General features: G+C 39.5%; 1 protein-coding gene and 1 long non-coding RNA gene across 6 annotated transcripts in view; one reads left to right on the top strand and one right to left on the bottom strand.

Annotated features, from left to right (window-relative positions):
- rxraa (retinoid X receptor, alpha a) overlaps positions 1–18,247 on the top strand; it is a 170,072-nt gene extending 151,825 nt beyond the window's left edge. For 3 of the 4 annotated variants that reach the window (XM_082141953.1, XM_082141954.1, XM_082141956.1), the window contains 6 exons: positions 1,835–2,019; positions 8,808–8,937; positions 10,370–10,502; positions 13,387–13,478; positions 14,822–14,927; positions 15,199–18,247. In XM_082141953.1, coding sequence (XP_081998079.1) covers positions 1,835–2,019; positions 8,808–8,937; positions 10,370–10,502; positions 13,387–13,478; positions 14,822–14,927; positions 15,199–15,352 — 800 coding nt within the window. In that variant the 3' untranslated portion in view covers positions 15,353–18,247. The remainder of the gene's footprint in view (positions 1–1,834; positions 2,020–8,807; positions 8,938–10,369; positions 10,503–13,386; positions 13,479–14,821; positions 14,928–15,198) is intronic. The other variant, XM_082141955.1, reaches the window with a different exon arrangement.
- LOC309478368 lies at positions 341–8,800 on the bottom strand. 2 transcript variants are annotated; one of them, XR_014198947.1, is made up of 3 exons: positions 3,957–8,800; positions 767–886; positions 341–683 (listed from the first exon to the last, which is right to left on the bottom strand). It is a non-coding gene; the product is annotated as an uncharacterized lncRNA (long non-coding RNA). The 2 variants fall into 2 exon arrangements; XR_014198946.1 differs by having other exon boundaries at positions 341–886.
- Positions 18,248–27,221: the final 8,974 nt, after the last annotated feature.

Here is a 27,221-nt window from a genome sequence, read left to right as displayed (position 1 = left end):
CACAATTGTCATCTTAGAAGGGGGTGTAGAGGTTTTGGATACTCTATAGATATAATTCCACATTCAAACGGTCATTCACTATATATATATATATATATATATATATATATATATATATATATATATATATATATACTGTATATATGTGTGTGTGTGTGTGTGTGTGTGTGTGTGTGTGTGTGTGTGTGTGTGTGTGTGTATGTATGTGTGTGTATATATACACACACACTATAGGATACAATTCTATAATATATAATACAATTCATTTATATATTCATTTATATATCCCCAAGTTTAAACATTTATAAAGATGTTTAAAACAACAGTAAGCTTTGCAAGATGGCCATATAAATAATGTATTGTAGCTATAGATTGCATAGCCAACATACAGTCCACATCTGCCCGTGCAGACTCTCTAGCCCTTGTTTCATGTGAGAGAGAAAATCCTCCCCCTGTAGACGAAGGGAGCACTGCGATCATACGTACATGACGTCTCGCTCTCACACACACACTGTCTATGACCTCAGTGCAACCTTTCATCTCCGTTACTTATATCATCACGGCGTCTTTCAAGGATATGATCATTTGCTTGCGTTCGCCTGTTTCGTATCCCATAAGCTCGTGTCGTACCCCGAGGCACGGGAGAGCTGGGAAACGCTCCCCCCAAAAAGAGCTGAGCGAATCTGCAGAAAAACAGGATTAAATGAATTTATGCTCTCCTCCTCTCCAGGGGAAATAAAGCTAACGTGATTTCAGCCCCTCTCACCTCTCTCTGACTCCTGAAGAGGTATTTTACCCTTGGGCTGACCTCCAGACAGCACTTTCCGTACAGCAGAATCCCCCTTTTCTGAACCCCCTACCACCACCGCGGTCCCTCTGTGATTCGCTGTTGAGGAAAATTGCGAGGGGTTAGGGAAAGGAGAATGTGAATGTGTTGTGAATAGGGACTGGGTTCAGAGTCTTTTGGGTGAACTGTGCTCGGCACATACACACTCTAACCACAGGGGCTTGGATTGTGGTTAATAGAGCTCTGGCCACAGTGCGACTGAGTGACTGTTCAACATTAACCACTTCCTGTTTCTCTGAGCTGATCAAATGTCTGATCTGTTAAAGCCTGTTGGAGGAACCCACAGAGACAAGAAACATGTTACATCATTATCATCACACACACACACACACACACACACGTGTATATATATATGTATGCGTGTGTGTGTGTGTGTGTATGTGTATGTATATGTGTGTATATATATATATATATATATATATATATATATATATATATATATATATATATATAAAACTAAAATATAAATAATAAATAACTAAATCACGCACACATACATATACATACACACAGATGTGTATATATATATGTACACATGTATATACACATATATATATATATATATATATATATATATATACACATGCATACATACATACATACATACATACATACATACATACATACATATGTATGTGTATATATGTGTGTGTGATTTAGTTATTTATTTTACTGGCAGTGTTTCACTTCAGGTTTATACATCTAACACTCGAATAGATTGAAAAATAAAGGGTGTATAAAATATATACCTAATACAAGTTAATTTAATACCTGATAATGTTTTAATAATTTGATTTGACTTGAATAACAATATATAAGCAAATTAGTTATTTTTCCATGGGGTCCCTCATATTTTCCTTGGGAGTTCATCAAATTTGGGGGTCAAAAATTATTAAAACCTGAGATGTAGTTTATTAGAGTACCAGCTTGATGTGAGTGTGTATGTGTTGACTTCTTGATTAGACTAACTGTAGTGACCGTGACTAGTATTGTTACATACAGCCGTCCAGGAGGAGCGCCAGCGAGCAAAGGAACGCAACGAGAACGAGGTGGAGTCGACCAGCAGCGTGAATGAAGACATGCCCGTGGAGAAGATCCTGGAAGCAGAGCTTGCCGTGGAGCCCAAAACAGAGACTTACATTGAGACCAATGTACCTATACCTTCAGATTCAGTAAGTGACATCACTTCCTCTTTGTGCACTGGAAAGCCTTAGGAATGGAATAGCCTCAGGTTTTCTATCCACCATGATAACATTTAGAACCCCCTCTATACTTAAGACCCTTGAGGTACATTGAAGAATCATTTTGCATGTTGTTGGAGCTTTGGAGTAATGGTTATTAGCACTAGTCTAAACCTTTTTCTTTTCACTTTGGTTCTGTCAATAAAGAGTAGCAAAAGGATATCTAATAGGCTAATCAAATACTCAAGAGCAGAATGATATAAAGAACATGGAATTCTCCAGTTCTGTGTAAATCTGTGGGGGCAGATTTAGCGTGGGCCTAGTTACAAGAACAACTTGAGACAATGAAGAAACCCCAGAGCTAAGATGTCTTGAGCCATATGCTGTGTTGCCTGTACGACGGCTCTTCTCTGTCTCTGCTTGTTTTGGTGTAATGTAAGTGATTTTAGCTTGTTGATAGCCGTGTTTGGACAGACGTGACGTCATAGTGCACGTCTCCAAAGAAAGACTGTTTTCTCCAATTACTGCAGTGTGAAGCATTGCTTGAAAACTGCTCATTATTGCAGTTAACCTATCAGTTCTGCTCTTTCTCTTTGTTGTAATGCTATTTTTTCACCTGTCCCCTGTTGAATTACAAATCAATGATAGAGTACACTCTTTGCTTATTAGCTTTGTTTCAGTTTGAGTTACATTGACTGATGAAGTTTACAGTCTCATATTTCCTCTATATTCTATATAATCTGGCTTTTTTGCCATTGGTTTGAAAGGTATAGTGGAAGTAGGCCTGGAGATGATTTAAAGGAGGGGATGATGAGCCAAAATGTTAACTTTTTTTTTTTACACTTACTATAAAAAATAATAATCACTAACTATTGATAATAATATGATATAAAAAAAATATATATATATATTGATATCATGTTAATACTTCACACATAAAATAATATCATAAATAATCCAGCTGTTGACATTCCAACATAGCAGGTGGCAGTATTGCACCTTGACAAACAAAAGCACTACACACTGCACACTACCCGCATTCAAACAAAGTAAGCTCACTGATGTGACATCAATGTGTCAGTTTTTTTGTATTCGATAAAAAAAAAAGGTGATAGACACCCCAGTCTGCAAGTGCCGATGAACAGTACGTTATTTTTTGCACGCTTTTGTATAGTTATGGTTACAAACTCTCTCTCCGCCTTTCACCACTCATATTTTGTCATTGCCAATAGAAAGCACAAAATAAACAGTTAAATATGAATTTGACTTCTTGATTTTGTTGTTTGTTTTTTTCTTCAAAATGTCTATTTTTAATGTTAGAGCGGGCATAGTCATTTGTAACTCCGGTGCCATCCTCTTTCAGTTATTTTTAACTATACAAAACAGCTTGTTATGCTACTTGATATTGCAGACTGGTGTTTCTTATCATATTTTAATGTATTGTCATAATTATAAACACTGGTTTGTAGCTCATATAGTTTTAGCGTTTACTGCACTTTTGATATTTATGCATAGCAGTTAATTAATTGGAAGTCTCACACATTCACAAGAAAATAGCTTACTTCTACGTTGCAAAATAACATGGATGGCTATTGTTATAATATCGTTATTAATTATTTTGACCACTGCAATCGTGTTGTGATATTGTGACAGCACTAGCACTAACCACTAGGCCACGAGTCAACCTTCTTACTGCTCAGTATGTTGATGCATGTGCACTAAGTTGTCTATCACTCCAATTTTTTGCATCTCGAAGTGTTGAAATGTGAACTAACCGCTAGGCTATGACTCAATTTTTTTTTTTTTTTTTTTTTTAAGCGCGTACGTTAACCACTAGGATACGCATCCAACTTCTTAATCTGTTTTAATGGAGTTTTGGTTGGTAATTCCCTGAGAGAAGCAGAGCAAGATAAAGTTGTTGAATTTACCTGTGTGCTGTGAAGTCTCCCTCCCTCGTCTAGTCACCATGACAAATCAGCACCGCTAAAGTGATCATTGGCTCCACTTTCCAGCATTGTTTGAATAATGAAATACTCTGACAGTCCCTGGGAGCTTTCAGCCTTCCGTCAGCCTCTGAGGAGAGTTTTTCCGCACAGGAAGAGTGGTAGAACAGGAGGAGGATAGAGAAAGAGAGAGAGAGAGAGAGTTTGGGCGGTTGAGTGCGTCTTTTGGGACTGCTCTGTACCGAAGCGAAAATGTTCTGGAAGCTGTTATGTGAGTAAATGGGGGTTATTTCGGGAAGATGAAGATGTGTGGGAACAGAGGACCGACGTTTGGGGAAAGGTAGCGAGACGAGGGAGAACATAAGGCCTGTCATGTGGGAGAAGCTGCCAGGCTTTACATTAGAAAGCACTCAGTCACTGATTCGCTGTCTTTGTTTGGTTCATTACACTGTATCTCCAGTAGAGGGCTCATTTTGAGAGTGCAGGGGTGAACCAAGGTTATTGTTGTTTTTCAGTATTTTTTTATTATTATTGTGCATAATTATATTTAGCTTAGCGATTAAAGTAGTTATTATATTTTACATTTCACATTTTGAGTTTCAGAAGTAGTTTTTATTCTAGGGACATTTTTCTATTTGGTTTGTGATTTGATTATATAGTTGTAGTTTTAAGTAATCATTTTATTTTATTTTTTAATTATATTCTACTAGTTTAATAATAACCATTGGGTATTTTGTTTGTCCCATGCCCTCAATGATGTTTTTTCTGTGATGCCAATCTAGTACCTCCTCGTTAAATTTATAATGCAAAGATTGGACCCCATCCGGAGATGTCATGAATATCACCACATTAAGTGTCATTAGTTTTTACATTCGTTAAGCTGCCAGGCAGAGATAAACACACCAAAACTCTCAGCTAAACTCAGCTCAGTCTAACTCATCCTGCTGGCTGTAGATGATGGTTTAGAACAGGATTTTAGTAGTAATAATAATAATGTAACAGTTCAGAGTTGGAGGGAGACACAGGGAGACACTTTACTGGAATATGTTCTCTTGGCCGGCTGTCAGAGTTATGGTCTCCCGCTGTCCCTGGAGCTCCCCTCCTGACTGTGCTCTTTTGGAAACCACTGCCCCGTGCACTAATTAATCAGAGGACCTCGGCCTGGGAGTGCAGCTCATGAATGGGCCACCACTGCTGCTTAATGGTTGGGGTTTGGCCAAGCTGAATGAAGTGTGTTTATCTCATGGTGACCTAGAACAGGAGTTAAACAGGCGTTAGTAACATGCCTCCAGTTAGGCAGGGTAGGGCTGCCTTTAGAGGAGAACACGGTCACGCTTGCTCGTTTTTCACTTTTTTTTTTTCTTTTTTTTCATTCTAACATTTAGTTCAGACAACGTTGAGCGTGTACATGCACTGATTCTGCTTGAAAACCTGACAAAAAGGTAGCATAAATGCCTTTAAATGTGTTCAGGTAAAATTAACAACAGATTTTTGCTGATAACCCTGGCAGGTTATTCAATGTCTGTTTAAATATTGATTTGAATATATATATACACACACATATACCTATAGGTAGATTTAATAACCTGTAATTGGCCAGTAACCAGTATTGTATTGATGTATGTGTGCATCTCTAGTCACAGGAAGTGTTTTTGAGACAGATATGTCACGTGAGCTCGCAGACGTCTCGCTCGTCTTGCACAGCTGTAAATCCAGACTGCCTTTTTTCCTCTCTTTTGTCACCCAACAATAATATAGTTTAAGCAGATAATGAAAAATTCAACCGTCTCTCATCTCTCCTCCTCAAGTGATAAAAATTTCATAGTGCGATATGCAAGCGTGGTGTTTCTGCTAGAGCCCGGAACCAGGATCCGCTGTGAATAATGCAGGCCGAATGCTTTCCATTCAGCGGGAACAAAAACAGCCGTTGTTTTGTGATGGTCATGAAGAGAATGTTATCAAAGCGTCTCCTCGAATCTTAAAAAGTCGTCATCATTCACGCCCTGGGGCTAGCGTTCGCCCCGCGCTGCCGAGTCTCAAGCAAATCATATGGCTGGCTTTATTCACACTATAGAAATCATTCATGGTGGATTTTACCTCCTCCATCAACCACTTATTTTCTGTTACTTGGATACATTTTTATCTAGATCAATCTCTCAGGATGGGGAGATGAACCCCACCTAGTTACATATTGCTTAAAAATGGAGTGCTGCATTTTAAGCCTGACCTATTGTACCATATTATTGTATTTGCACAGTTTATGAAGCTTGCATTGTCATTAAAGAGGCCATTAAAATAATCATTATTGATGTACAGATTCTTTTTATTTATCACATTTATAGTTAATTTTATTATTTTTATTAATTAATGTGGGAGATTAATGTTTGGGTTGATTTCAAATATCAACATTGTTTCTCAGAAATCGCTTACTGCACATTTTCTTGGTCATTTTTTTATTGTTTTGAGTGAAGAAACAAGGTCAGTGTAAACAGCTAAGATGGCTATTCATCATTCATGAGTATTACCGTGTTTAACAAGAACTCTGGGAGATGTATTCTTTTGAGGAGCATCAGAGGTTCTCTTCACCACTTCTCTTTCCTTTATATTGTTGCTTTGTGAATTCATTATCTGTTTGTTTATGTATGTGTTAAAGAATATAGCAGAAACTGTTGCACCGAGGAGGATCGTCTGCATGTCCCTGATCAGCCACAGAAATATTCATAATCTGCATCTGTGTTCTGAGAGATGGCTTTGCGCCTGGTTAACAGTTTGCCATCTCCAACTTCTGCCTTTGATCTGCTGCTGTTGTCAGTGCGAGTTTTAAACAGCCACTTAAATACCATAGAGGGGAAACATTCAACTCTTTGACAAGTTCTCCTGGGAGTTCCTGTGTTCTGATTCGTAAATCACGGAAGAGCCCTCTGTTTATCTGTCATCAGTCATTTCCCAAATTCCAAATGTGGAGATGTTTCTTGCGTCTAATAATGGCCACAAAGTGGTCTCATCAAGTATTTGGACATTTTATTAGATACACAATTAACATACAAAAAAGGCATTTGCAAATACAATGATTTTAGAGTTTTGGTAATCTGTTATCAGTCATTCTGCAGACATGGCCAAACCATCGCAACCGCCGTTGCTGTATCTGTTCCTCTACCGTCGGTTGCTGCTCGCATCGCTGATGGATGACTATATTCTGGATACAATTGCGAAGTGATTCTCGCAGGATCTGTCGCAGGCATCGCATCTGAAACACTTCAAGCTTGTTCAGGCCTGGTCCGAGAAGGGTCAAACATTAATGTAAACCCTACGTTATTGGGATAAAATGGCAATATCTATGGAGAAAACAGCATATAAATCATACTAAGTGATGTGTTTTGAAAGGTTCAAATTAAGAAAGCTTTCTGTGATGGGTAGGTTTAGGATTAGGGTTGAGGGATAGAATATACAGTTTGTACAGTATAAAAATGTTAATGGAAAGTCCCCATGAAACAAGAACCCAACATTTGTTTTGTTTTTTCACTTTATGGACTGTTAGATGAGGCTGTTTGAGTGACTGCGACTGATATATTGACCCTTTCAAAAACTCTTGACTCATAATTGTGGTGTCATTGTGTCGAAACTATTAATAAACTTCCTGCAATGCACCGAGTGAATCTAGCAGGCTGCCAAAAGTGAGGTCAGGATTTTCCAGGAATGCACACACACCCTCCCACCAATAATTTTGATAAATATTGATATAATTCTTCTCCCCCTCTGTTTGTTTTTTTATAAAACTATTTGTCCTTTCACCCATTGCAATGTCCTGTTGATGTTTTCTAATGCCTTTCCTTTTGACACTTGAGTTGAGAAACCGTACTCAATGTCTATTTGTTCTCGTCCTTACAGAAAACCCTCTCCTGCTGCTTTCCTCTCTCTTCTGCGCTCATTCCCTCTCTCCCGCACGCCGTTGACTCACTCTTTCATCTTATAAAACAAAGCAGCGTATCTATCCCTCCCTTGGCTTCACGCAACGTGAAGCTGGAATCATCTATGCCATTTTTCATATCTCTCATTTGTCCTCTCTCTTTGATGGAGCCGGAGCGTTCCGCATCGAGACGTGCTAATAGACTCAAATCTGCAGGAGGCATTAAAGGCTACTTGCCGTACACAAACTCCCTCGTGTGACGTCCTGCACAATGGCATTTTCAAGAACAATGCATTAATTTTTTTTGTTTTTTAAACCACAACCCTTTGTTTGACAGTTAATTACGTGTCCTTCTCTGGGGTTTTTTATTAGTTTAGCGGTATTCTATAAATGTTTGGAAATGGCCAAATATGTCAAAGTGAATTTAGTTCCAGGGAGCTTCCTGCAGGAAACGCCCGATTAGAAAGAGAGTCATTTTTTAGCACCAGCTCTCGGCAGGTATTTCCTGCGCAGGCCGGGGCAAAAGCACTGTTTGTTTTGCCTTCCTGTTCACTTCTGCTCCAAGCGGATTAGTCCCCATGTGTGAGGCTGAGGAGAGCAGAAGTATTCAAGAGGGTGATAAAGTAACCCTGAAATATCTGTGCCGTTAAACAGATAGCTAGCTATAAACATGTCAACAGTTCAAGTAACTTTAACCATGCCCCAGCATGACAGTAGTTGACCTGAAAGAGAAAACTGACTGAAGACGATGCCAGGTTAAGCTAATGCTCACTATAGCGCCCCTTGTGTTAACACTGAGAAAATACAATGTGTACTTGAATTGCATTCTAATACATTTTTAAACACAACGGTGTGTGAAATCAAACACATGTGTCTAGACATTTAGATGGACCACGTTATGACACTTGTGTTCTTGTGTCCTCCAACAGCCCAATGATCCAGTCACAAACATCTGTCAGGCCGCAGACAAGCAGCTCTTCACTCTAGTGGAGTGGGCCAAGAGGATTCCGCATTTTTCCGAGCTCCCGCTGGACGACCAGGTCATTCTTCTACGAGCAGGTGAATTTAAGAGCACAAACTGACCGAAGCACACATAAAGAACGGCTTACTCGGCTAGAAACAGGACCAGTTCGTTAAAATGTAAAATACTGAATTAGGAGTGTTGAATTGAAAGTTATGCGGATACTACAGGTGTGTTTCATAACCTAGTTTGGTGTCTATCTAGACTACATTGTAACACTCTGCCTGCTTAGACGGCATGCTAGGTTTTAAATGTGTTTTTAAAGGTCTAAAATTGCCTGAAATAAAAAAAAAATTTAAAAAAATTAAAACCTTAAGGCAGTTAAGTTTGTTTGTTTGTTTTTAACAGACTGTTTCAAAACCTAGTGAGCTGCTGCCTTAAGCCCCGTTCACACCAAGGAAGATAACTATAATGATAATGATAAAAATATAGTTTTAAAAAAACAATCTAAATATAAAAGAATAGCAGTGTCCACACCACAACTATAACGATAACGGCACAGAGAAATATATAGTTGGAATTTACTTTCAGATTTGATCAGAATGATATTTTCCAACTGATGAATGATTTCATTAGATACACAATATGAAAAGGGTAATCTGCAAATCTAATCAAATAATCACTTTTCTCAGAACTAGCTTTTGCTGATTTTTTTTGTATTATTATTTAAAAGTTCCAGTAACATTTGACAATCAGAAAGTCTATCAAAATACATTTGTCTTCATTTTGAACTTATCCATTATTTTATTATTTAAAATGATTTTGGTGAATTTTTGCGTTTTGCTGCTGCAATCTAATCAATGACATCCACCATTAAGTGTCTTGAGCACCATTCAAATTACTTGTTGATAAACTATACAGTATGTCTTAAAACCTAGTGTGCTGCCTTCATAGACAACACTGTAGAAGAGACTCTAGATGCTGAACATACCTTTAATCCTCAAAAATGCTGTCTGGTTTTGAAGTTCATATGAAGTCCATTTATGTGGTGGGGAGAGCAAAACGTGTCATGATTGTTGGGGTGTAAGGCTGAAGAGAAGCACTAAAACGAATGTAAAATATTGAAAAGGGGGAAAGTTTCTATGTTTCTAAGAAGTTGACAAAGTATGAGTTGAACACATAGATGCTCTGTAGACCACCGTTCAACAAACTGCTTTGCTTTTAATTTCTTTTATGGCCCGTTCTATTAGCTAGTCATACTTATCTACGCAGAACAAGCTGAAGAACATGTTGAGAGGGTCTTCTCTCATTCTCGCTCTGAGCTCTCAGGTTTTCTATAAATAACCCCTTTAGTTCTGCTGTCTCACAGATGAAAGCATCTCAGTTTTTCCCAAGCTCAACTCTGGGGAAATGAGGGGAGTGGGGTAGTTGCTAGGCAGACTATTTAAAGGAGCCCTGTCACTCCGATACTTGCTTAATTCACTCTCATGGTGCGGAATGTTTTATCATGATTTCGCCTGTCTCTCTCAGGATGGAATGAGCTCCTCATTGCGTCATTTTCACATCGTTCGATAACAGTGAAGGACGGGATACTGTTGGCCACAGGATTACACGTGCACCGGAACAGCGCCCACAGTGCCGGAGTAGGAGCCATATTTGACAGGTTCGAATGATACTTCTAATTTTGGTCCACTGAAAATTCGTGGATGATTTGACCAAACGATCAAAACCTGGTAAGGGTTAAGAATAGATAAAAATATAGTACAATCAATGTACAATACAATGTATAAAAAAATTTTTTACACATTTGTGTGTGGATGTTTTTTACATATTTTTCATTACGAAATATATGTAAACTGTGTATATACTATATAAAAAAAAACATAATTTTTCATTCAATTTCAAAATGTATGTTTTTATATATATATATATATATATGTGTGTGTGTGTGTATATGTGTGTGTATTTTTATATACTTTTTATGAAGAAATATATGTAAAATTTGAAATTGAATGAAGCATATAATATTTTATTTTTGGTAATTTAACAATATGGAACGTATACATGCATAACGGCACAAAGAGATGGACACACTGGAAATGTTCATGACGAGGACAGAGGAGGAACCTTGACATTTCTGCCAGTGGAGCTTTCTATGGATTTACATCGATATTCATTAAATATGCAGCCGCGCTGGAAACAGAGGTCATGCAGAAATGGTCGAGTGCTCAGACAGAAAATGTTAAAGGAAATCCATTTGTGTGTCATTTATGATGAAATCAAAAAATATGGCGGATACACCCAGTGTCGCCAAGGGCTTTACACTGTATCTGCTCCCAAACAAACCTGAACAATGCTGTGCTACCAGCTTTTTTGTTTGGCCAGATCTAAACCCAGATAAGGTTTGAAGAGGGCTGTGGTGTTACGGAGTACAAAGTTTAGTTGTCAAGTGGACAACAACGCAGCAGCGCCGCTTGTTGACAACAGCATGTTTCCATCCACCTATGTTTATGCGAATTTAGAATATTGCATTAAAAAAAACACTAGATGTAACGCCAAGATGCGCATAAATTATAAAAATGCACATAAAGACTTGTGAGCTCAATTAAAGGGATAGTTCACTTTGAAATTAAATGTTGGTATGTTTTAGCTTACCTCAAGGGCATCCAAGATGTAGGTGTCTTTGTTTCCGCAGTAGTTTCAATTTTGATATTTTTAGGTCAAACCGTTCTTGTCTGTCAGTCATATAATGCAGGTCTGTGGTCACCACCTCAAAGAGCATGCACAGAGAAGTCCAAATTAAACAATTCCCATCGTAAGTACACATTGATGGCCTAAGACACGAAACGAGCGGTTTGTGTGAAAAAACGAACAGTATTTATATCGTTTTTACCTCTACACAACCACGTCCAAGTGATCTGAGGGCGCACGCGCTTCCTGGTGTGTGACGTGTGCGCGCGTTCTGGCTTAGTCTGCGCAAGCGCCTGGTTGTGTACAAGAGGTAAAAACGATATAAATACTGTTCGTTTTCTCACACAAACCGCTCGTTTCGTGTCTTAGGCCATCAATGTGTACTTACGATGGGAATTGTTTAATTTGGACTTCTCTGTGCATGCTCTTTGAGGTGGTGACCACAGACCTGCATTATATGACTGACAGACAAGAACGGTTTGACCTAAAAATATCAAAATTGAAACTACTGCGGAAACAAAGACACCTACATCTTGTATGCCCTTGAGGTAAGCTAAAACATACCAAAATTTAATTTCAAAGTGAACTATCCCTTTAAGGCGGATAATTTTATAGCTGATAAAACTGGACTAACCAGTGGATCAGTTTCATTGCACATCATCTTTAATGTTGGTTTGATCATTCTGAAATGCCTGAGCCAAAGTCTGTCATCAAATTGATTTGGTTTAATTCCCTCCCAGAAGCTTCTCACATGATTGCATGTCCAAACCCCAGGAATCCAAACGCCAGATAACATTAAAGCGTTTATTGGGTTTTGCCTGCACGCCTGCAACACAAGTCATTTATGATGTAGGAAAAAAGAGCCACAGTGGATTCCCTGATTGCAGCATCTTTCATTTTTATTACAAATATTTTGTGCCAATTTTCCAGGAAGTAACAATTTTGTTCTCTTGAACACATGGGACAAAAACGGTGCTTAATTCGCAAATGTTTCATGCAATATTCCAATTTTACGCACAAGTTAATTTCGCAACTTTGGATGAAAACATAGCAAGTGAAATGCATTGTTCAGCATTCCCAATAATGAAGTTGCTTTAGATAGAAATTAATAAAGAATAGCAATGGTAAAAAGTTAAAACTAAAGGAAAATATATATCATTACTATTTAGTATTATACATCTAAATATAAATCTAACATGTTTATGTTTGAAACACATATTCACAGAAAACAATCCTACACGTTTCTGTTTAAGGAAATTTATCTTAAAAACAGAAATACTAATCACGACTGTATTAATGGTAATTGGAACATTGACATCCCCTGCAGCCGGGTCACCTGACCGTGGTTGAAGACTCCACTCGCCTCTCACCGCCCAGAGGCTGCTTTAGCCATTAGAATACACTCGACTCCTCTGGAAGAATGGATCTCGATGTTAATGCCGCTCGCATTAAGATGCGCGGCGCTGATAATGTTTCTTTATCAGGTCCTCTGCAAGTGACAGCCATGGCACAAATGAAGTGGATGGTCGACTTAAACACTGGGCTGAAGTTCCCCACCCCTCCGCTCATTGTTCCAGGAGGCCAATTCAATTACAGTGTGTTAAGAGTGGGAACGAGGTTGCATCGCACCAGTGTGTGTTCCGTCACCCGGTCACGCAAAGGCCAAGATCGACAGAGGAGACGTCACCCTCTGGATCAGAGGAAGTCATGCCAATTTAGACATCTTTATTGAGGCGATATTTATATTTAAGAGCTGCTGCCCGCTAAAGCAGTAATGGAATGATATCTGCCGCGTGAGTCTCATTTCTCGGCAGCTGTTTTTCAGTCTTAACCTGTGTGTTTTCTCTTATATTCAGGGTGCTGACAGAGTTGGTGTCAAAGATGAGAGACATGCAGATGGATAAAACAGAGCTAGGGTGCCTTCGAGCCATCGTCCTTTTCAACCCAGGTGCTACTTTATATTCCTTTTTCTGACACTACAGGTCAAACAAAATTTTTTGTACCGTATTTTCCGCACTATAAGGCGCACTTAAAAGCCTTTAATTTTTTCAGAAAACGACAGTGCGCCTTATAATCCGGAGCGCCTTATATATGGATCTGGCGCCTTATATTAATGTCTGTAAAACAACCGCTGACTTAAACCTTTTGTTTATACTTTCGCCTGGCACCGGAGCGCGAGCCTCCGCTGACTGCGCGCGCCCCTCCCCAAACAGACGAGGCATTTATACTTGACGCAACTGTTTTGTTTTAGACTGAACACCAGACCATACAACTGATTTAGACGCGCAAACTGGGTGCCGGTGTGATGAGATGTACTAATATCCGTCTGCTCGGGCGGAGGCGCGCGCGCTGTCACAGTGACGTCATTTTGCCGCGCGCGCGCCTCCGCATCCGAAGATGCACGACTTTGAGCCGAATCTGCCCGAGCAGACGGATATTAGTTTTTTATTACCTTCGCGCTCATGCGGACGCGTCGAGTATAAACAAGGTTTTACAGATCAGCCACTTGTTTTTTTCATATTTTTTTGCAAGTGGTAGATCTTGGTTTACATTTGGACTTTGGATGTGATCTTAGGCTTGAAAAGGTTGGTGACCACTGCATAACGCAAACCCAGTCAAACGTTTGACTGCAGTATCTTCTATTCTATGCGCCTTATAATCCGGTGCGCCCTATATATGAAAACAGTTCTAAAATAGGCCATTCATTGAAGGTGCGCCTTATAATCCGGTGCGCCTTATAGTGCGGAAAATACGGTAGTTTAAGTTCTTGAAATTGCTATGAAGTGTCCAGCCTGTGATGTTCCCTGAACCCTTTCCCTCTCTTACTGCTCAATTTCCTCTCACCCTCCATATGTCCAATGTTTCTTTCTTAACAGTGGCCTTTGTATCCCATAGTAAACATAGCCCCTCCCCCCAATCACGTACGCTAAAGCATCTCTCATTCACTGAGCGCATTGCTCATTCTCCGAGGACAGACCTCTCCTCTGTTCCCTTCACTTTATAGAGAGGGGGAAAAGAGACAGCTCTTATTTTCCCAATTAGAGGCTCTCAGAAGCCCCTTCCAGAGTACCAGATTGAGTTGAGGGAGGATTAGTGTTGGGAATCCAGAACGGACCCGTTTCTTATTTAGAATAGTTCAGTATTTTGAAGAAATTCGTTTGATTCCATTAACGGTCTTGAGCGGCTGCATTGATCCGTTTGAACACCATTCTCTTTGAGGGTGTGGTGGAGCAGGATGGTTCAATTCCTACTCCAAAACATAACTTTGTTATACATCCTCTACTATTTCAGACTCCAAAGGCCTGTCGAACCCTGGTGAGGTGGAGGCGCTGAGAGAGAAGGTCTATGCCTCTCTGGAAGCCTACTGCAAACAGAAGTACCCTGAACAACCTGGAAGGTACAAGAACCACTTGCAGTGAAGACCTGGATGCAGAATGACATCACAAGTAGCATATTTATAAAAAAAAAAAAATATGATGCAACTTTTTGATTGATTTAAATTTGCAGAGAAAAGGCACCAAAGTTTCATAGCTTCATACTCGTCAGGTCTTGTCCAACTTCAAAGGTTAACTGGTTGTCAGCCTTATCAAGGACAGATAAAAAAACAGATTGTATATCTGTCTTGTTTTTTTATTTACACGTTTGATTATTTGTGATTTTGTGTGCAGGTTTGCTAAGCTGTTGCTGCGGCTCCCTGCCCTGCGTTCCATTGGACTGAAGTGTTTGGAGCATCTGTTCTTCTTCAAGCTCATAGGGGACACACCCATCGACACCTTCCTCATGGAGATGCTAGAGGCGCCCCACCAAATGACAATGACATAACGCCCTCCTGTCGCTGGGGGTAACAAGGGTCTACCACCCCAAAGGCCCTGAAGAAGCGGAACACGTGACACCATTTGCCAGAGCAGACGGACTTTCAGAACCGCCGCTCAACTCAGCGTTTCCAATACACAGTCATGGAGTCCATGGGTCTGTTTTATACTTTGTATAAAGATATAAATATATATATATTATGCATAAGAAAAAAAAGATGACAATGGACTTGAAGCCCATAGACAATACTGGACACAGGTGTATCAAACTATCCTTCAATGGATAAATATAAAAAAAAAAAACGAATATATTTGATGGAGATGCAGTAATTGCAGGAATGTCTTGCGCAGGATCGTGTATGTTGGGATATAATGGGTCCTATGGGAGGGATCCATGGCTGTAATCAGCCTCATGTGGCTGATGGATGGGCCGACTTTAGCAGTCTTGCATTCGGGATTGAGGCTGGGCTGCCGTGTCTGGGCGCATGAAGACTTATGGGAGATGATAATGATGGCAATGCGGGGTAATGATCCGGGTTTCTAACACAAACATTGTGTTTTCAGCCCCTGGTGGGAGTTTTTGCGATAACAATCCTGCTGCAATTGCCATTTTTCCCTCAAGCGGGCTGTTCCTGATAGAATGTTCCTGTAATTACTGTCATTTAAAAAGTGAGGTTGCTCTGAACGAAGGAACCAAGGGAGGAATCACAGGCCGCGTTGGTTCTCCCTGCTCACCCCCAGCGTAATCAGTGGTGGGTAGGAGACACAATAAGGACGTAACTTCAGGATCAGAAAGGAAGGGATGCCCGAGGTCGCTGTGAGTAGATTCTAAGTCTAATGAGCCACTTTGAGTTTTGGATTATGATCATTCACACTTTTTCATTATGCACTCGAAACATGAGCTTTTAATCCAATCTGCCTGTTGTCAGAGCTCATGACAAAGGACGCTTATAGTGGACATCCTGCCACCTAGAAGTCGCCCACATGTCCCACTGTGCGTCTCGTCTGTCTGTATACTAATTCACCTCAAGTGATTTTCCGAACTTGTTCGACACTTGTACAGTTTATTACAACCAATTCAGTATTGGTATCCTGTATTTTTTATTTTTTTTATGATTTTTCAAAACGTGTGCCGTTACCTCTCTTTCAGTCACTTTTATCAAGGTATATTGAGTCCTTTGTGTCGCCCATCCTCTCCTGCATCAGCCGTTTGCACCAGCCGTCTCATGCAGTCAAGTCTTGCAAGTGTGTGTTATCATTAGGATGTTTCTAAGCACTTAACCTCATGTTTCAGATGTCGTGTTGTTTTGAGAGAATGGAGGTTTCGGGGCCTTTTTTTTTTAAAGGTTTCATTTGTTTTCGGGGTCTGTAATTTGCCGTCTTTAGCATTTTCTCTCTTTTTTTCCTGTATGCTGCTGCTGCTAAACTATGCATTTAGCATTTTTCCCCAAAGACTGTCCATAGTGAGTTTGTTTTTCAAATTCTGGCAATGAAAGACCACATGTGAACAAGGTTAGACCGCCAGGACCAAGATTTGGGGTCTCCAGCAGTTTGTCGAGAGAGATTCGGGTTTTTGCATAGACAGGAGGAGTGGAGCAGTACTGGTAGGGAATACTGAGGCAATGGGAGAGCTGAGACTTCCACCTAGTGGTGGAGATGCAGCACTGCAACATTACTTGAATTTTGTACAAGTATTTAATCAGAGGAAAAAATGGCACTTTTACGTGATATTATCAATGTTTGTTTTTGTTTGAGTGCAGTCTTACAAGGGTCTCAGCAATAGCATGATTTTAGATCACTCGAGATGGAGTGAAGCCCAACTAACTTCAGTCAGTGCTGTTTATTAGGATGCCTCTCTACGATTACTTAACCTTGTTTTGGTTGCGTGGCAAAGGAATTTTATTGGCTTCACCAGACCTTTTAATGGATAAGTATTTTGGATCACCAGTATCTTGAAGCCATACGCAGGTTTGTGACATTAAGATGAAAAACTTTCTCTTGTAGGAAATGGGAGTAATGCAGAAGTGATAACCTTGATAGAATTAATACATGCTTTATAACATAAAGCTATATTTTGTCTATATGTAAATGTGTGTATATTTCTAAATATGAAAGTATATAAATCCATTCTTTAAATGTTTCCAGACAATGTTAGTAAAGGAACCTATCGTTTTTCTTAAATTGACTAAAACCAGGCCTAATTGCACTGTTATATTCTCAGATACTAGAAATGTTTTTTTAATTGCTGAAGCTTTTGTGTTCAGCCTTGAATAACACAAAAAAAGAAAGAAAGTTTTAGACTGATACCAGCGGTTCAGAGCCCTAAGAAAGGATCGTACACCAGCTCCTTGGTAGATGAATACATTTTTGTTCACACAAAACCTCAAACAAATGTCTGGAATGAAAAGATCTAAAGAAACATATTGTTTAGCCACTTTTTCCCCGTTTAAATGAGCGAGGATAAACTTTGACCCAGTCACCGCTTCAGTCGTCACAGAGACAGGACCTTTTTAAAAAATAAAATAAAAACATTGTAGGGGGGAAAAAAAATCTATTTTTGTACAAATGTAATTTTATTCCTTGCTTATTCTCCCTTCCTTTCCTCTTTCTGTGGGCTGTTGTATACATTGTATAAATGTTGATTTGAAGTGGGAAAATTCAAATCGGAGCATTTTAAAGACAGTGGAGTATGTAAGGGGTGACGTCAACTCTTGACACCTTCGCCCTTTTCACCTCTACTTTGCCTTTTGGTTTCCTTCTTTTGCCGTCTCAAAGAGAAGGATTGTCCTCTCATCATATTTTGTCTTATTTTTAAGAAAATGAAAAAAAGTCATCTGTTCTACTTTGTGAGTTGTTCTTTGATGTTTTGTCTTTCAATCAAATTAAACATCTAATTAAAAAATGATATGTGTTATGTCTTCACTAATCTAATTGGACCAACATGAGTTAAAAAACATTTTCCATGATCTCCAATAGCCTACAGTAAGGAAGTTATTGCCTCATTCATATGACACAATAAATGTTTTATTAAGTCAGGTTTATGAGCATTTTCTGATTCTGAAGTCGATCCAACCACAGTCATAACTAAAGTGGGGTGGCTTTTTTGTAATAGAAAATGTTACCCGCGTACACAATGCTGAAACAAATACTAAATCACAAGTAAAGTACAAATAAATCCAAGTAGGCAAGGAAGGCAATGCATCTTCAAAAAATGGAAATGGACCCTCGCGGTCCATTTCCATTTTTTGAAGATGCATTGCCTTCCTTCAGCTTAGTGAAATGAAAGGTACATCATGTCTGTTACTGTAGTGAATTATTAATTACCATTATTATTCACATGAAAAGCTCTTGCTAATAGAAGCACCACTGTACAGAGGAGGCTCGTGACGAACCTCAAGGTGCCTACATGTTGCTGTGTGATGTAGAAGATCGCTGTCATTGACGATCAATGGATATTCACCCACTCGCAACATGAGTTCTCATCCAAGGTTACACCCTAGTCTATCCCATGGTGGGACAATATCCCTATATAGAGTGCAATTATATGATATACATTCCATTAAGAAACTATCGTCATATGCATGACATCTTTGTATGGCAAAAATGTGCAGGAAGGTATTTTAAAAAATATATATATTTTAGGAGCAGTTTTCATGTCAACATCATTTTGTGTTACTTAGCCAAAAAGAAAATGCACAACTAACTAGTTCTCTTCAAATTTGTTCAGAATGCCAGGATGTTCTTAGACGGTGCCTCCCTCTTCGATGTTGTCGACACACTTACTTTAGAGGAGGTTTCAGAATATGAATGGTTTCGCAAAAATTAGAGCTAATGACCAGTCCATAAAAGGTACTCATGAAAAGAAGCTGAGCTTTAGAAACAGTTTTGTAGGGGAGCTCTCCACCCTTTGACAGAATAGCACAGGGGATCTGGATCTGCCGTTTCTACAAGAGAGAAGAAAAACAAATACGGCTAATAGCAGGCCAGGGCAACCAAATAATTCAATCTGAGGATTCTGAGACCAAGTGGGTTGAAGAACATAACAGAGGAACAAGAAAAAAACAAGATGATGTGGCCATACTTCTGCTGGAGGGAAGCTGAAGATACACTAAAGTTTCTGGACTGATTTTAATTTGAACTGTTCTCTCTCATCCTGATGTAACAAATGAGGGTCGTCTTTAACACAAACTCTCTAGGAAGTCTCTTTAAGAGTCAAAAGAACATTTGAACATCATTTGAAAAGATTTTGTAGCATCTGATGACAAGAACCAATATTTAATAATAATGTTTTATTATAGTTTTACATGTTTTTTTGCACAGTTGTAACTATTATACTACAGCAGTACAACATGATTTTCATTATGAATATTTAATCAATATCATTTACATTTATTCATTTAGCTGACGCTTTTATTCAAAGCGACTTACAATTGCTATATATGTCAGAGGTCGCACGCCTCTGGAGCAACTAGGGGTTAAGTGTCTTGCTCAGGGACACATTGGTGTCTCACAGTGGATTCGAACCCGGGTCTCTCACACCAAAGGCATGTGTCTTATCCATTGCGCCACTACCACCCCATATCATAAAATACTATATACAGTATATAACAATAAAAATGTATATAATATGTATATCGTTTTTGTCATTGCAAAACAACCTTTCAAAAATAATTTCCCACTATGCTTGTTTTAAAGGTTTAGGTTTTTAGTTTTTTTATAAAGCTGCATATGTAAATACATTGCTATAGTCAGAATCTGTCAAATCATCATAATTTAATCGGCGTGATATGACAGCTTCCTAACTAAATTGCTATTTCTACAGCAGCACACTTCCAGTTTATCTAGCAGCTTGACTACATGAACATCACACTCCTGCTCTTCTTATCACAAAACTCTAAAATACATTTTGCTCACATCTTTAAAACTGACACATTTTATGTGTGATACTAGTATTTGCTGTTTAGCATTGACTTCTAATTGACTTCTCCACCTCAACTCTCGCATAAATCTCTATTTTATTTTAAATATACTTTTTCATAAAATATACAAAAAATTTAATTGTCAGATCTTACAGATCTGTCACAGGCTCAGCTCCGTCCTACTTTCACTCACTCCTACAAGTCTACATCCCGACCAGAAGCCTTCGATCGGTCAACGAGCGACGTCTCGTGGTCCCATCACAGAGAGCCAAAAAATCACTTTCCAGAACATTCTCATTCACAGTTCCATGCTGGTGGAATGATCTCCCCACCGGCATCCGGAATGCAGAATCCTTAACAACATTCAAAAAAGAGCTGAAAACTCTTCTCTTCCGTGAGCACTTTACCTCATAAAAAAAAAAAAAAAAAGTATATATATATTCCTGTAAATTCTCGCTTATCGGGCTTATGCTACTCTGATTAATGCCTGAACTTTGTATTTTGAGCACTTCTTGCATTGTTTTTTGCCTCTTCACGATGACTTGCTTAATTTAGTCCCAATTTGTAAGTCGCTTTGGACAAAAGCGTCTGCTAAATGACTAAATGTAAATGTAAATTGTCAGTAAATAATGTATTAATCCATAAACTGCAGGATGTCGACTGGAAGGAGACCTTCAAAATCGCCAGCCATTTTTGTATTACTAATAAAATTATGGAGGTATCGTTCAAGACTGTTCAGCAGATTTATTCTGTAAAACAGTTCAGATTTTTGTAACAACAATGACTTGAATTGTGTTTTTGCAAGGAGAGAAATGGAAGCATTGTCCATTTATTTTATGATTGAAGTGATTATTTTGGTGTGATTTCCAATTTTTTGTTAAAAAAGAATTGAAATACACTGAAATGCAACTCAAAGTTGTTTTTTTAATGGGGGCGCTAGTGAGCACCGCATGGATTAGACGCTTTCTCGTGGAGCTCCATCAAACCCTCACAAAAATTGTACTAAAAATCCACGCTTGCATCTTTTAAGTACAACCATGGGCAAACCTAAAGGTAAAGGGAAAACTATGAACCCTGATTCTCCTGCCAAAAAAGACAAGACAACTTTATTAATTGAAGAAGACGACGACGCTAGCAACCAAACCGAGCTAACTACAGACGCAACCACCAGCACCAGCGAGACCCCAAGTTCACAACCCACTCTGGCTAACATCCTAGCGGCTATTGGAAAACTGGAAGAGGACATAACGGCCAGATTTAATGGCCTGGACTCAAAACTGCACCTCGTTCAAACCTCCCTTACCAACCATGCAACACGTATTACTGATCTTGAGGGAGCAATGACCGACCATGACACCCGCATAACAAGTCTCGAGCGCCGCTGTGAGGAATTGATTGAATCCAACACAGCCATGAAGCGCAAATTAACTGACCTCGAAAGCCGCTCAAGACGGTCAAACATAAAAATCGTGGGCTTACCAGAGAAAGTTGAGAAGGGAAATCCGTCTAATTTCATAGCCGACCTCCTGCCAAAACTTCTCGGATCCGACAACTTCCCCGCTGGCCTGAAAGTGGACCGAGCTCATCGGATAGGCGCACAATCCTCATCGGCGCGGCCGCGCACGATGATCGCCAAAATACACCACTTCCCAGAGAAGGAGAAAATACTCAACCTCGCCCGCCTGCAATCTCCACTGACATTCAACGGAGCCCGGATCAGCATTTATCCAGATTTTCCACCTGAAGTTTCCGAGCAGCGCCGGGCCTTTGATGGCGTAAAGAAGAAACTGAGGGAGGCAGGAATAAAACACGGTCTCCTTTTTCCTGCGCGTCTGATTCTCACGTTTGGGACCGAGCAGAAAACATTTCTTAAACCTACTGATGCCGAGGCATTCATAGACAAGTTTGTTACACCTGCTGCTACCGCGCACGGCGCGCAGCCGATCTGAGACACTCCCGCTCTCTCACAGCTGTTTCCAGAGGCGCGCGCGACGCCGGGCTAGCCAGCTGTCTTCCGTCTTCTCACGTTGAGCAAGTTCTGTTCTTTGCCCTCCCTAGCTTATATGTAAGCAAATAGACATGAGGGTAGATGGGGCCACTCAGAGGGCCCACTGTTAAGGTAATTGTATGCTATGATTATTTCATTGAACCGTACAATTAGTCCGACGGCGACGGGACATTTCCTTGTAGTGTTAAATCGTTTCCCAATGTTTATGGGGGTATTCATGTTCTGCTTCGTTTGGGGAAGTAGACAGTGGGGTGGGATCAATGTTACCATCTTGTTGCCATTTTTTCCTCTGTTATGTTTTTGTTTTTTGTTTTCTCGTTCTTTTATTCTGCTCGTACATTCAGTGCCGATACCATTATTGCTGTTATCACACCACATTATTCTGATATTATCTCATGGTTACTAGCACTTTTTCGTCCTCGCCACAAGGTGGCAGTCTAACCTTATTAAGCTGGAATGTCAGAGGTTTAAGAACCAATTTAAAGAGAGGCAAGGTTTTCTCCCACTTGAAATCTCTGTCTGGGGACATTATTTTTTTACAGGAAACACACATTAAACATTCAGATCAATGGAGGCTAAAATGCAGTTGGGTGTCGCAAATTTATCAGTCAACATTTTCTTCTAAAGCAAGAGGAGTAGCTATACTATTTCGCCGAAATGTCCCATTTCAACACATTTCAACCATCTCTGATCCAAACGGTCGCTATATCATTGTAACGGGTCATATTTTGTCACGGCATGTAACATTTCTTAATATCTACGCGCCCAATTTTGACGACCCTGGCTTCTTTAGAAAAGTTTTTAATCTCATTCCGGACTCTTCCACCACTCACTTAATTGCAGGAGGAGACTTCAATAATATATTGGATTGTTTTACTGATAGGCTTTCTACACGCCCGATTGCTCCTTCCAAGTCCACCATTACCATAAACAACCTAATTAGATCTATGAACCTTGTTGATATCTGGAGGCTTCAACACCCCGCTGCTAGAGATTACTCTTTTTTTTCACATGTACACAAATCATACACAAGAATTGATTATTTTCTAACAGATGCTAAATTGACTTCTGATATTATCTACACTAAATACCACAACATTCTAATCTCCGACCACTGCCCTATAGAACTAAAGATAGACTTAGGCAGGACAAAACCCACATTTGACTGGCGATTCAACCCGCTACTACTCAACGATATGTATTTTCGCCAACAAACAGCCAACCTCATAACAGACTATCTATCTCATAATGACACATCTGACGTTACAGATTCCACTCTATGGGAAGCTTTCAAAGCTGTTATGCGGGGCCACATCATAGCCTACGAGGCTAAACTGAAAAAAGACAGACAGAAGGAAATGTCAGAAATCACAGCTCAGTTGTCAGTCCTTGAAAGCGACTTTCAACGATCTGCCTCACCTTCTACACTGAATGAGATTGTGAAACTTAAATTCAAATATAACACTATTCTTTCTAACCAAGTGAGCACTATGCTGTTAAAGGTCAAACAAAAACATTTTGAACTGGCTGACAAACCAGATAAATTATTAGCCCGTCAGCTTAAAAGCATACAGGCTAAACGAACAATCCATAAAATCAAGACAAAAACAGGTACTATCACCACAGATCCAAAAGAGATTAATAAATGTTTCCGCCAATTTTATGAAGACCTTTACACATCGAAAACCACTGCAGATGCCACGCAAATCTCTGACTTCCTTCATACCCTCCATCTACCTAAATTGAACACCTCAGCACAAGCAGACCTAAACGCAAATATAACTCAAGAGGAAGTTGAGAGGGCAATACGCTCCTTCCCGAATGGAAAAGCGGCTGGCCCAGACGGTTTTAACATAGAGTTTTACAAAGCATACTCAGACAAAATAACTCCTCTCATGTTACGGATGTTCAACCACTCCACCGCTACTGGCCTGCTTCCTGACACCTTGTATTCAGCCAACATCTCCTTGATATTGAAAAAAGATAAGGATGAGTTAGACCCCGCTTCATACCGCCCTATTGCCCTCCTTAACTCTGACCTTAAGGTGTTCACTAAAGTGCTTGCCAACAGACTAAACAAGTGTATAACAACCATAATCCACCATGACCAAACTGGATTTATTCCAGGGAGATTTTCCTTTTTCAATGTCAGACGGCTAATGAATATAATGTATGCCAGATATGATAGAAGCTCCAAAATCTCTGTTCTAGCCCTTGATGCTAAAAAAGCTTTCGACCAGGTCGAATGGAAGTACATCCTGGCGTTGATAAAGGAGTTTGGTCTGGGTGATAATTTTGCCTCCTGGGTCGAAATGCTATACGCCCACCCGACAGCCTCGGTTGTCACCAATTGTGACAAATCACCCATTTTTTCATTGCAACGTTCCTGTCGTCAAGGCTGCCCGCTTAGCCCACTACTTTTTGCACTGGCAATGGAACCTCTCGCCACCAATATAAGGAATCACCCCTCCATTGCTCCTTTAATCCTAGGCAAAGTGGACCACCGTATTTTGCTTTACGCGGACGATGTAGTCCTGTTCCTCTCCCATCCTGAAGAATCGGTTCCTCCTTTACTCGAACTTATTAATAAATTTGGTGAACTGTCTGGCTACACTATAAATTGGGACAAAAGCGAATTCTTATCTCTCAAAAATAACTTGAGCCCAAATTTTGTTAACAGCTTGCCCTTCCATATTGTCACAGACAAAATAAAATATTTAGGATTGGTTATCCCCAAAGACCCCAAACAAATTTATAAATTGAACTATTTAAATATGTTAGAAAAACTTAAATCTAATATTGAAACCTGGAGGCTGTTACCCTTATCTATGATAGGGCGCGTGAACGCAATTAAAATGATGGCTCTCCCCAGGTTCCTCTATCTTTTCCAATCTTTGCCTATATTCATACCGAAAACATTTTTCAAGCTTTTGAACTCCATAATCTTTTCTTTCATTTGGGGATTTAAGGTACACCGCATTTCTAAAAAACACATCACCAAACCCAAATCGACAGGAGGCCTTAGCCTGCCTAATTTCCAACACTACTACTGGGCCGCAAATTGTAGAGCCTTGACGTATTGGCAAAATGCACACCCAGGTAATGTTACAGATTCTACCCCTGCATGGCTTGCAATTGAACAGGACCTTCCCAAGGGCTCTCTTCCCGCTCTTCTCTTTTCAACAAACAAACTTCCGACAGCTATCGCTGGTTATAGGTTCATAGTTGCCAGCTCCCTAAGAATTTGGCAACAAATTAAAAAAACATACAATCTACCCGATTTTTCAGCTTACACCCCTATTTGCCACAACCCCACTTTCCCCCCCTCTTTAAGTGATAACACTTTTGTGATCTGGAAGAACAAAGGTCTTGCCACTTTAGCAGACCTTTACATTGAAAAAGCTTTCGCTACCTTCACGCAACTGAAGGAAAAATATGCACTCCCACCTTCACATTTCTTTCGTTTCCTCCAGATTAGGGATTACACACGCAAAAACATAACAAACTTTGAGTCACTCCCTGTCTCCACAGATTTATACGCTCTACTAAACCAGGCCCCTGATTCGAGGAGACTTGTCTCTCGTTTTATCAACATTTTTACAGCTTATGAGCCTGCTCCTACTCTACACCTAAAGGAAGCCTGGGAGAAAGATCTTGGTATTACAATCAGTGTTGATGACTGGGATACTTGCCTTTCCTCCATCCACTGCTGCTCGATAAACTCTCGACATCAACTCATCCAATTCAAAGTAATCCATAGACTCCATTATTCCTGCACTAAACTACACTCTTTTTATCCCTCTGTTTCCCCAATCTGTCCAAAATGTAAAGCAGAAGAGGGCACTCTTGGTCATCTCTTCTGGTTCTGCCCCAAACTATACGAATTCTGGTCTGATATTTTCAATTGCCTCTCCACGATTCATGGTTGTGATATCACCCCAGACCCTTACACTGCTATATTGGGCGGGGCCCGACACCTTACTACTCTAACCCATCTTCAACAAAAAACGGTACAATATAGTATGGTCATTGCAAAAAGAAATATTTTAATTTTATGGAAAAATGAAAATGTGCCATCTTTTAAGACCTGGTTATTAGAAATCACTCATCTAATGCATCTAGAGAGGGTTCGACATAGCGTTTGTTTGACCTCTGCGACCTTTGATAAAATGTGGCAGCCTTTTATGTTGTACTTGTCGAGACTATAACCCTGTGGGTATTTAGGTGTGTATGCATTATCGGTGCTTCTCGCCATGTACATGTATTTCACTTTGTTGAGATAACAAGCATGTTCTTGTATTATTTTTGAGCAGGTTTTTTTTTTTTTTTTTTTTTTTAGTTGATTTTACTTTTATATTATCTATACTATTTTGTTTCTTTCTGAGGGAGGGAATGTGTATTCCACTTATTTCATTTATATTTGAGTTTATGTGTCTTTATTTGTGTTTTTTCTGTCTATATTTACACTGTTTGTGTAACTGAAAATGTGTAAATAAAATATGAAAAAAAAAAAAAAGTTGTTTTTTAATAATAATGATGTCGATGATAAGGTATATTGTGAATTTACATTCAATTTACTTCGTCCACAAATGCGAACAGTCAGATTATATTTAGTGCATAGTTGTGGGGCACAAAAAGTATGAAGCAAAAATTATTTTAGTAAAGCAAATCAATATAAAGAAATTACTTACCTGTACGAAAATTACAAAGCTACTCTCCAATCCGGGGGGTATTCCAGAAAACAACATAACCGGTTAAGTTTATGGATAAATCAACAGATAATGCTTACGCATGTAACTGTGGTTCTGTGAATTCCAGATCTGCCAAGGAAACTCCCTGTAAAGCAGCCCAAGATGAAGAGTTGGAAGTAACACCCACTGGTAAGGGTTGATGACAGTTATTAAACGCCAACTATATCCCCTCGACAATCCAGCATGATAGTCTTTGTTTGG

The sequence above is a fragment of the Leuciscus leuciscus genome (assembly GCF_965113295.1).
Source record: "Leuciscus leuciscus genome assembly, chromosome: 16".
Classification (NCBI taxonomy): Eukaryota; Metazoa; Chordata; class Actinopteri; order Cypriniformes; family Leuciscidae; genus Leuciscus; species Leuciscus leuciscus.
Note: the sequence above shows the minus strand (reverse complement) of the source record. Positions and strands in the feature narration are given on the sequence as shown.